The sequence below is a fragment of the Pogoniulus pusillus genome, chromosome 10, assembly GCF_015220805.1.
Source record: "Pogoniulus pusillus isolate bPogPus1 chromosome 10, bPogPus1.pri, whole genome shotgun sequence".
In the NCBI taxonomy this organism is placed as follows: domain Eukaryota; kingdom Metazoa; phylum Chordata; class Aves; order Piciformes; family Lybiidae; genus Pogoniulus; species Pogoniulus pusillus.
In genome coordinates, this window is record NC_087273.1 from 29,514,556 (window position 1) to 29,525,936 (window position 11,381).

The following is an 11,381-nucleotide window of genomic DNA, read 5'->3' on the forward strand; positions in this document are numbered from 1 at the left end:
AATAAACATAAAACCTCTCAACTTTTCAGTGAGGAGCATGGAAACAACACTGGAACCAAATTAAACAGCTAGGTCTGCCAAGCCCTAAAACTGCATTAGGTTCAAATTCGTGTTCAATTACAACAGTTTCATCCTCTGCAAACTTCTCAGCTGGTTTTTTCCACTCTCACAGATGGGTTGCTGAGGTGAAGAACACGTACATTCTCCTCCAAGGATTACAGCATATACTGTACTCTAACTGCATGGCAGTTTTATGTAAGAAAAGAGGAACACTACTTACCAGCCAATCTTGTAAATTTAAGGCAACATTGCTTTAGATTCTTTTCATATTGGTGCACCACCAAAATAGTAAAAGACTCTTTGTCAGTGTAGATTTTTTGGCATCCAAGAGGGGTCATTCCAGAAAACAAAATATTTAATCAAGGAAAGTCAAAATAGTCAGTTTTTATACTTAGCAGTGAGCCTTGCTCCACCACCCCTTTCTTTTTCTGAGTTTGTAGCTGATTTTGGTCTTTAAAAGCACAAAGATACCAGACAAGGCAAAATTACTGAAGGCTTGAAGTGGAGTTAGTTGATGTGTAGCTTTTAGGGACCAGAAGCATTTAGAACAACATTGTTTCCTGCTGTGTTAAAAATCACAGTAAAGACCTATTTAGATTATACTTTTATCCATTATTCCTTTGAGTACATTATTTCTGGTACTTCCAAAAGTCATCAGCGCAGCCTGCCCACGTGGCCAGGAGAACAGCTGACTTGAATTTGGTCTTTTCTTAGCATTATCTTTCTCACCTTGAAATAAAATCACTGACTGCAGATTTTACTTTCTTGTGAAATAATCTAGGCAAAGCATTTAAGTAAGAGATCCTTGTCTCTTGAAGTGGCAGGCTAATGCTCCTGTTTGTTTTCACTTAAGTCATTTGTAGATCCTTTTCCCTTTGATACATCATTTATTTGGCTGTTTCCATCACTTCAGTTTATTCTGCCTTTGAGTCACCAGAATTTCGTTCCACTTTCAATTCTCTGAAAACATAAACTGAGAATTATCGTGGTAGGAAGGTTCTCTTACAATTCTTCTCCCTCTCTCCATATTTATACTAGGTACTATGGTATAGACACAGCTCAAAGCAATTCTTATAGCCCCGAGATCCCATTCCTTATCCTTGTTTTTGTTGTGAACAATTTCTTCTTTGCCGATGTAATGTTGGTCTAAGAACTGCCTTAAAGGAAGGTGGTGCATGACAGGGTGCTTAATCAAGAACACTGCTCTCCCATAAGCTGATATTCGGAAAGGAATCAGAACAAGAAGCTAATTTTCCAACTGTATGGCAAGGCCCAATTAAGTTATCTGAATGCCAAGATAACTTCAGCAGCAAGAAACAACTGAAATCTTAATACATCAATACATATGTACTTTTAAAAAGAGAAGGAAAAGCTATTTGACCACTCAAAAGGAAAATAAAGAACAACATGCAGAAGGAAACTGAAGTGTTTTCTGAAAAGCCACTTTGCTGTATCTCAGCCTCTTTGCATGTCCTGTTTGTTTGTTTTTAATGCAGCCACTACTTTTCGAGCCCTCCCATTCCTCTTTGTTCCCTAAGTCTCATTGAGAGAGCGTGGACCTGCAGAGGAAACACGTCCTTGACAGCCCTACAATTACTCTTTTTAAAATCAGCTAGGTACCAGCTCATGCTGTTCCTCAAGTGCAGCTTGGGGAAAAAAAAACACACAAGCATACTTGTACAATTCTATCTATAATGAGCACTGGGTAAAGTTTAACTTGCATTTAGGAAATAAATCCAGCTATTTTTCTGAAGATAAAAATGACCATGGCCAGTTCAGGTAGTGTACCTCAGTTTTATTTCAACTAATGTTTGTTACTTATGCATATTTGCATGTCTGATTTTCTCTCTCATCCACAAGGAAAAAAAAGCCTTCTGGCATAATATTATACACCAATGTACAATATAGAAGAATCTGGCTTGGACTGTCAAATGCCATTTACTCCAAAATATGGTTACATATGAAAACAATGTGACATATTGAAATAGAAGGAAAAAAAATACAGTTAAGACTGTTTCTGATTCCATATACAATTTTTATTGCAATATCTGTGTTCTAATTGTATAGATACAAACATAAGATGACCCATGATTGACTTTAAACCTGTCCAAATTTCTCAGTAAATTGAGAAGTGCATTCGATATTACAGCCAAAGTTGACAGGACTTCAACTGGTGATAAGAAGCTTCCTCAACCTCTGTCCAAGTACAAACACGATCCACCATATATTTGGTCCAAGATGTATGCTTTAAGTTTTCTGATGAGTCTATGAACGAGTGTATTTACCCCAGATGTGCAGCATAAACACAGAAGCAATAAAAAGAAGACTCATGACCAAAACTGGAACAGGCCCACTAAAAATAAAGGAAAAAAATGCATTAACGTTAAAAAAACAAAGAGTCTGCTTTGTCCAAAGGCCATCATTACCAGCCAAGTGAACTCAACGACCCATAACACATTGTACAATTAATTCATTCCCACAGAAATCTCTTAAGAGCATACCATATAAGTATATATATGGCAATGAGACAGCCACCTCTATTGAACTCCTGCCACCCCCTTTGTTTAAAAGATACAGTTTTACAGCCCCTAGATGTTATACAGCTATAAAGCATCCTATAATAACACTTTCCCCCTCCCCAATTCATTTTAAAGAGTTAATGGTTCATTATCACCCAGCATTGTAAAAACAATCTCTGGAAAATTATCATCTGCATTTACTACTCAGACAACCATCCAAGCAGAGATGCAGTCAGATACAAAAAACAAGAGAGTCCTCTAGCGGCTCCTAAAATTTTGGCTGTTTGTTTGGGTCTTTTTTTCCAGAGGCTTTGTTCTATTTGAAAATATCAGCAGCAGTCGGTAAGAGATGGGGACTTTATTTTCTTGACATTGAGGGACTTTTTCTTGACATTTCTTGAGGAAATATACACACAATGTCAAAGTCAACTCCATCACTAAATCATTACCTAAAAACGTATAAATTGACACATTTCTTAACTTTTTTGTCCCTCTTCTCATTTTTATACATTGTTTAGGATTTGTTTGTAGAGCTATGTTTTTCAGAAACAGTTTAATCTTAGGGTGCCAGCTGAGAGACTAAATCACATGTTTCACACTGTTCTGAGACACAACAATTACACCCACTATTACACACACACTCAACACTCCTTCACACAATCTCGTTTCTGATTTTCAACCTGTTTTTTGGGAGGAACACCATGAACTTCATTATTCAGCACGGATTATCCTCCAGCTTACTGCTTATAAGCAGGTAAACATTACTTGAACACAACATAGAAAAGAAACTGAAAACAGACTGAAGCCACCTACTAACATTTTTCTGTAAGATCATGGTCTTCCTAACTGTAATCTTACATTCATCTTTAAAATTCGATTTTTAGCTATCATACTTTGACTTATTTGGGTATGGAGAACTCTGAACATAGACATAATGCCAGTGACAAAATGTACAAAATTGAAGAAGTACACACACACAGAGAGACTAGCCCTAGCTAGCAAGGGACACCTCCCACTAAGCAAAGCATACTTCTCAATTTCCAGCGTTTTATACCTATTTGATGTCCTACATAATATAAACTGTAATGAGATTAAGTACAAAAAGCCCTCACACTGCATCTGATCTACTATTTACCCATTTGAGCCTTTAGTAATAGTAATACATAAGTTACACTCTATGAATTACTCTGAGGAAGAGAGGAGCAGCAATAATCAGAACAGAGCAACAAGGAAATAAAAAAATGAGGAACTGTTTGTATGTTTGGTGTCTTTTTCAAACATGCAGATGACATTGATCCACTTACAGAATAATCAGCTTTCCAACAGAGACACATGCATCTCAACTTCTCCCATCCCAAAGGCAGTTCTCCTCCACACACCTGACTCTTCCCAGCCCACCACACAGCTTAAATGAGTAAAATGATTCAGGTACTTCTAAAGATTTAGTACTCTGCATTCTCAAAATGTCTTTCATAAGGCTGCATATTATACCACAAGCCCAATTTGATTCTCTGTCATACCTCCACACGAAACACCACCCATAGCTATTTAAGAAAGAAAACTCAAGACAAGATACAGGTACGAAGTGCCACAGAAAAAGCAACAAGTTTGAGTTTAGTCTTCTTCTCAAAGAACACAATGCTGAATCTGAGTTTTACAGAGAAAAAACATCGTATTGCACTCAAAACCAGATACTCCACAGCTTGCTTTTTCTAATACTGTTTTTGAAGACATACATATTTTGTAGCATCCTGTACTACAGATAAATGTACTTCCCTTAGGCAAACCAAACTTGCTTATTCAACAGATTTATCATTTCTGATGTCAAGTACAGATAGGAAATAACCAAAGGCATCAGCGGTATACTTAGGCACATTATAAAATACAGGACTTTAGATCTAGAGAAGAATTCTTCTGGACACAGCTAGCATAAACTCAGCTGGTTTCAGGCCATTTTTTTCCTACTAATTTTAAGAGTTTGCATTTAAAACAACATGAGAAAGCAAAAAAAAAACCCAGCAGGCTAAATTTCACACTGTTTTATACAGTAGTGATCACAACCATTTTTAAGAATAACTTTGGTGGAAGCACTTTACTGAGGCAACCCCTCACAACTCCTCTAAATCTCCTTTTTATTTTCAAGCCTACTGAATAGGACAGAGATCATAGCAATTGGTTGCTCTAGAAAAAACACACACAGAGAAAAAGCATTGAGAACTGTAAGCCAGAAAGTTACTCCCAAGCCATTGCTCAGAAAAAACGTTACTTATAGGGTGCAGGTGATCTGTAAAAGCAACTCATTTTAATCATGGTAGCTTGCAAAAAAACCCCACAACCTCCCAATGTTCCAGATTCTATCAACTGAGAACCACTGCCATAGTTACTGCTGATCTGCTTGTACTGAAAAACAGAAGAACAAAGATGCCACGCAACCAAAAGTGAAACCAAAGGATTCACAAGGAAACTTAGCTTTGAGAAGTTGCATAAATAAATTATTTAAATAAATTTATATGATCTGCTTAATTGTAGAACACTTCTGGGGTTTTTCCCTCAGTTTGGCTTTATTCAGTTTTTACACTGAGCTTTAGCAAACCAAACACAAAAAATAGCTGCCTTGGCTATCTGCATAGATTTGCTCTAGGACACTATTGTTGCTCATTGTCCTTTTCTTTGTCTCCTCTCTAGATTCAGAACAGAAAAGCAAGACCTGCAGCAGCAGAACACCACTCTAGTGCTCTATAGTTTTTGCTTTTTGAAGTTGTCAACTGCATATGAAAATGAAAACATGTTAAGAGATTTTCAGCAGAAGATTACTCATGGAACAATCACTAACTAGACTATCACTAGCCCTTTTCCAAATGTTATGTCAGTACAGCCAGCAGTGGTCTACTTAAAGGGCTCCCAAAGAAAATATTGATGGATTTTAGAAAAAAAGGCAGTAGAGTGTTTTGAGCCTCTTCAACCCACTAAGAACAAGAGGCCATGAAGCAGAAAGCTGTAAGCAGCAGAGCTCCCACTCAGGGTATGACTCAGTGCACACCCATCGGCTGAAATATGCCTTCTACCTTTGATACCCAAGTACTGGGCTGCAAAGCCTGTTTGAGAAACTGATCTGGATGACTCTATCAGATGATCAGAAAGCAAAAACCTAGGCTGTCTTTACAGTTTATGGGACTACCACCAGACATTTGATTATAATCTTGGAACATTCACCCTGAAGAAACAAAGATACACAGAACGTAGTGAGATGCTATTTGCTTTGCAAACTTAGCTTCAATAATTTATCTTCTGTGTTTTAGTTCTGCAAGCACATGTACCATATTTTCAAGGGGGAGGCACAGGATCACAACATACCCAGTAATAAAGAAAAAAAGAAAAAAGAGCAATACCTAATTAAAAGAGAATAGAAACATGCACAGATGACTAAATTCACTCTGACGAGTAATCTTGATATGCTTTAAAGGAATTCCTTGCAGGCTTCAAACACCACCTAAAGCAGGTCTAGGCAATCACAAACCAGAACTTGCACCTACCTTTTCTGAGACACTATAACTTTAAAAATTACCTCTCTAGGTTTACAGATTCTTAAAAATTTCTCATCCCAAATATATCCAATCAGCCATCAATTCATCAAGTTTTCCAATACACACCAGAACACTGACATCTCACTCCAAAGACTGAAAGATCACGTGAACAGGTGAAACATATAGACCCCATGCTGGCCACATCCAACTTACACTTTGAGCCCTGGAGAGTCCTCAGTGTAGAACCGCCACATCCCACCAGTACCTGTGGAAGTGGCACGGCCTGCACTTCTTGTCCCACAGCTGGCATTCTTCCTTTAGGGGATAACAAATTGAAACAATGACCAAAATACGTTATCAGCTGGTCAGCTTCCATCACTAAGCACCCCAAGTGACTCTGCTAAAGCAAGACACATGCATCAGGCTGATAATGGTTAGCATACTACCACCTATAGCAATAGCCAGCTGCATAAAGGAACTATAAATTAAGACACATAGGAGCTATGTGCACACACTTCACCGAAGCACACAGCTCAGCCTGTTTGCTTTGTCCTTCTGCACCCTCATGCTGGAGCAGCCCAGACACCGAGCAGAACCATAGAATCGTTTTGGCTGGAAGAGACCCTTAAGATCAAGTACAACCATTAACCCAGCACAGCCTTGCCCACCGTTAAACCATGTTACTAAATGCCACACCTAAGTATCTTTTAAACACCTCCAGGGATGATGACTCTACTGCTTCCCTGAGCAACTTGTTCCAATGCTGAAGAACTCTTTCAATTAAGTAGTGCTTCCTAACGTCCAACCTAAAAGTCTTCTGGTGCAAGCTGGAGCCATTTCCTCATGCTCTGCTGAGACTCCACCTCACTTTACAGTAGTTGTAGCGCCCCCTTTTATCAAAGCCAAAGAACTTCAGCCCCCTCAACTGCTCCTCCTAAAACTTCTTCTCCAGACCTTCCACCAGCCCCTCTCCGGGTACGCTCGAGCACCTCAATGCCCAAAACACGCAGTCTGTGAACGTGTACACTCCGTACTTGGACGTGGCCTCACCAGTGCCTAGTACAGAGCGACCATCACTGCTCTAATCACCGTTACTCCTGTACGAAAGCTAGAAGGACAAGAGCGAGCTGTCCCGACTACGAGGCCGCCGCAGGCACCTACCGCTGTCGGACGGTGGAGCCCGCCGCGCGGGGAGCCACGGCCTTGCTGGGGGAGCGGCCGGAGGAGCCGACGCTGGTGGCGCTGGGGTTGGGCCCGGGCTAGGGAAAGAAGAGGCAACCGAGAAGGGGTGAGAGGCGGCGGACACAGCCAAAGAGGGGCCACCCCAGCGGCCCCTGCCCCAGACAGAAGCTCACCATGACGGCAGCAGTAACTCGGAACGCAGCGCAGCCTCACGCCAGCTCCCGCACCGCCGCTCCGTCCACGTCCCTGCTCTCGGAAGGCCCCGCCCCGAGCCGCGCCTCCCGCGGCCCCGCGGCTGCCCGAGCCGGTGCCTGAGCAGCATCCGTGCCCCTTTCCCTCTCCCGTCCCTCAGCGCCACTCCCCGAGCGAAACCACTCCGTGCGAAGCCTCAGCCGCGCCCGCTTCCTCGCCAGCTACCAGGCCCGACTGGGAGAGCAGGGCACATGCGAGACGAGGCGCCGGGCACTGCCTGGCCGCCCGGTGGGAGGGCGAAAGGGAAGGCCCCGGGGGAGAGCTGACGTGTCCTGCCGCGGCGGCTGGGCTGCGTATGCGCGCTGGTGCCCGGGACGTGGCGGGCGCCCGCTCCCCTCGCCGGAGCCATGGAGGCGGCCGGGGAGGGCCCGTCCGTGCTCTTCCTTCACCCGGACCTGGGGCTGGGCGGGGCGGAGCGGCTGGTGGTGGACGCGGCGCTGGCGCTGCAGGCGCGGGGCTGCCGGGTGCAGATCTGGACGGCGCACTACGACCCGGAGCGGTGCTTCGCGGAGACGCGAGGGCTGTCGGTGCAGCAGGCCGGCGGGTGGCTGCCGCGCAGCCTGTGGGGCCGCGGGCACGCCCTGTGCGCCGCCCTGCGCATGGTCTTCGTGGCCCTGTACGTCCTGCTGCTCAGCGGCCAGCGGGTGGACGCCTTCATCTGCGACCAGGTGCGGGCCGGGCGAGGGGAGGCGGAGGTACTGCCGAGCTCCGGGACAGATGGAGAGTGAGGAAGGCACTCTAGCGGGGTCTCCTCCCAGCGATACCCTGGTGGTGGTTCTTGGCAGAAGGGTTGGAAGAACAGAGCTGAAAACTTTAGACTGAGGAGGCTCGTAATGAACTAGTCTGAAGCCAGGATAACTAAAATGAAAGACCTTTAAGACTAAAGGACTGCGTCACCTCGAAGGTTGAAATAACCAGAAACAAAACACAGAACAGTACCTAAAGACGATGAGATTGTGTCAGCTTTTGTAGATGAGGTGGTTGAATAGTCATCAATGGAGGTGGTGTAAGGGTGCATAGGTGTGGTGTTAAGGGACATGGAATCACAGAATGGCCTAGGTTGGAAGGGACCTCAGGGATCATCCAGTTCCAACCTCCCGCCGTAGGCAGGGACACCCTCCACTAGAGCAGGTTGCTGAAGGCCTCATCCAACCTGGCCTTAAACATCTCCAGGGAAGGAGCATCCACAGTCTCCCTGGGCAACCTGTTCCAGTGTCTCACCACCCTCACTGTAAAGAACTTCCTCCTAACATCTAGTCTGAATCTCCCCTCCTCCAGCTTAAACCCATTACCCCTCGTCCTGTCATTACAAGACCTTGTAAATAGTCCCTTCCCAACCTTCCTGTAGGCCCCTTTCAGATACTGTAAGGATGTGGTTTAGCACCACACTTGGCAGTTAGATAATGGTTGGACTTAATCACAGTATCACAGTATCACCAAGGTTGGAAGAGACCTCACAGATCATCAAGTCCAACCCTTTACCACAGTGCCCAAGGCTAGACCATGGCACCAAGTGCCACATCCTAATGATTTTAAAGGCCTGATCCAACCAAAATCATTCTATGATAATGCCTTGTTATGGCTTCTGTACATAAACCAGAGACAGATTTGAATAGAAATCACACCATCGAGGTGCCTCCTACATAACATGTGATGATTTTAATACTAAAAAGTACACTTCTAGATGGAAAACGTATATGTAAATATAGAACCATCTTAGTATAATGTGATAGTTACTGAGAGAGCATGCATACAGAGATTTATGTTAAGTAAAAGCATACAACCAATGATATGTACTTTATGTGTTACTTGCCATGTTTGAGCTAATGACAGGCTAATTTTTGTGGAACTACTTTCCCTTTCCAGTGCAGAACTGGAATAAATGAAATACCTTCACTCTGTGTCAGTATTGACTGATACACACTGGGTAAACAACCCAGCTTTTGAAGTGACGAAACTAAAAGACAGGAGATTTAAACTAGATAGAAGGAAGAAAGATTTTTATCATGAGACTGATGAGACACTGGGCATAGGTTGCCTAGAGAAGTGACAGAAGCCCCATCCCAGGAAACATTCAAAGCCAGGTTGGGTGGGGCTCTGAGCTGCCTGATCTAGTTGAAGATGCCCCTGCTCACTGAAGGGTAGTTGGACTAGATGACCTTTAAATGCCTGACTCAGAACACTCTGTGATCCTATGGAGAATGGGGAACATTTCTTGATGGCCTCACAGGCTGAGATGAGGGAGGAACTTTAGAGCCACAGCAAGAGACTCTGGACTAGGGAGTGCAAGTTGATGCACTTTTGTGGAAAAGAGAGGGAGAAGACAGTTGGCTTGACAAGGACTGGATCTCAGGGTATGGTTTTGTATTCATGTGTATGTGCCAGTGGCTCCAACACAAATAATACCTCCTTTTGTCTTGCCTCTCCTAGGTGTCCGCTTGCATTCCTGTACTTAGACTGGCCAGAACTCGTAAGAAGGTTTTGTTTTACTGTCACTTTCCTGATCAGCTTCTGACCAAGAGAGAATCTCTCCTGAAGCGCATCTACAGACTACCACTTGACTGGCTGGAAGAGTACACGACTGGCATGGCAGACTGTATTGTTGTGAACAGCAAGTTCACTGCCAGTGTGTTCAAGGACACATTTAAGTCCTTGGCTCACATAAACCCAGATGTCCTCTACCCATCGCTCAACATCAGTGGCTTTGAAACAATAGCTCCTGCAGACATAGCTGACCTGATACCGAAAAAGAGAAAGTTCTTGTTTCTGTCCATTAATCGATACGAGAGAAAAAAGAATCTAGCGTTGGCTCTCAAAGCTTTGCATGAACTTCGAGGAAGACTTGATTCTCAAGAGTGGAGTGAGGTTCACCTAGTTATGGCAGGTGGTTATGATAAACGAGTTCTGGAAAACGTGGAGCACTATGAAGAGCTGAGAGGGCTTGCAGCCAAGCTTGGTCTGAATGACCACGTCACTTTTGTGAGATCATTCTCAGATGAACAGAAAGTCTCTCTTTTTAGTAACTCAGTATGTGTGCTTTATACACCAAGCAATGAACATTTTGGTATTGTTCCTCTGGAGGCAATGTATATGAGATGTCCAGTTATAGCAGTTAATTCAGGTGGTCCTTTAGAATCAATCTCGCATAATGTTACAGGATTTTTGTGTGATCCTCTGCCAACACAATTCTCAGAGGCCATGGAAAAATTTGTGAGAGATCCTCTCTTAAAGGACACAATGGGAGCAGCTGGGAGAGCCAGAGTTATGGAAAAATTTTCTTCCGAAGCATTCACAGAACAGCTGTACCAATACATATGCAGATTAACACAATAAAGTTATATTCCCATACTGTATTTCACATCTTTGTATCTGTTGTAGTACTGTATAGTCTCTTAGAGCTGGAAGCTTTGTGATTAAACCTGTGGTTGTTATATTTTTGAGTTATGCAGTGACTCACTAATAACTTCTCTTGAGCATCTGTTCTTCTAGTCCCATACTGTCCTTTCACTACTGCTATTTAAGAGACTTACACATGAAAATGAACTTTTGTGTTTACAGAAGAAAGAAATTTTGTTTCAGAAATACAGGCTCTCAGTCAGTTGCCTACTTTATGCCAGTGTGACTTTGGTTCCTCTCTATCTCTTCCCCTCCTTTTTGGAAATCCAATAAGGATCTTCATTATGCAAGTAGAATGCACAATGTTCTTGTCAGTGACGAACCACCTGTCAATTAAACAGAATCAGCTCCATCCTGAAAGGACAGTAAGTGCCCCAGTATTTTACAAGCCAGCACATTCTAGGGGATGTCAAGTACACTCTGTTGTGCTGTTTCTAGACCAACACAA

General features: G+C 43.2%; 2 protein-coding genes across 2 annotated transcripts; one reads left to right on the forward strand and one right to left on the reverse strand.

Moving 5' to 3' along the window:
- Nucleotides 1–2,074: 2,074 nt before the first annotated feature.
- Nucleotides 2,075–7,563, reverse strand: SEC61B (SEC61 translocon subunit beta). Its single transcript, XM_064150094.1, has 4 exons — nucleotides 7,459–7,563; nucleotides 7,265–7,362; nucleotides 6,317–6,418; nucleotides 2,075–2,413 (listed from the first exon to the last, which is right to left on the reverse strand). Exons 1-4 carry the CDS (start codon nucleotides 7,459–7,461, stop codon nucleotides 2,326–2,328), a joined length of 291 nt encoding a protein of 96 aa, XP_064006164.1. The 5' UTR covers nucleotides 7,462–7,563; the 3' UTR covers nucleotides 2,075–2,325.
- A 133-nt stretch (nucleotides 7,564–7,696) lies between these two features.
- ALG2 (ALG2 alpha-1,3/1,6-mannosyltransferase) lies at nucleotides 7,697–10,970 on the forward strand. Its single transcript, XM_064150093.1, has 2 exons — nucleotides 7,697–8,205; nucleotides 9,968–10,970. The coding sequence occupies exons 1-2, from the start codon at nucleotides 7,885–7,887 to the stop codon at nucleotides 10,868–10,870; spliced, it is 1,224 nt and encodes a 407-aa protein (XP_064006163.1). The 5' UTR covers nucleotides 7,697–7,884; the 3' UTR covers nucleotides 10,871–10,970.
- Nucleotides 10,971–11,381: the final 411 nt, after the last annotated feature.

Bases quoted from the DNA above. Each gene is read 5' to 3' on its own strand.
- SEC61B (XM_064150094.1), bottom strand. The intron at 6,419-7,264 runs GTAGGTGCCTGC...TATCCCCTAAAG, and splicing joins GGCTCCACCGTCCGACAGCG to GAAGAATGCCAGCTGTGGGA. The intron at 2,414-6,316 runs GTAAGTTGGATG...CTTTATTTTTAG, and splicing joins GACTCTCCAGGGCTCAAAGT to TGGGCCTGTTCCAGTTTTGG.
- ALG2 (XM_064150093.1), top strand. From the start codon at position 7,885: ATGGAGGCGGCCGGGGAGGGCCCGTCCGTGCTCTTCCTTCACCCGGAC. The intron at 8,206-9,967 runs GTGCGGGCCGGG...TGCCTCTCCTAG, and splicing joins ACGCCTTCATCTGCGACCAG to GTGTCCGCTTGCATTCCTGT.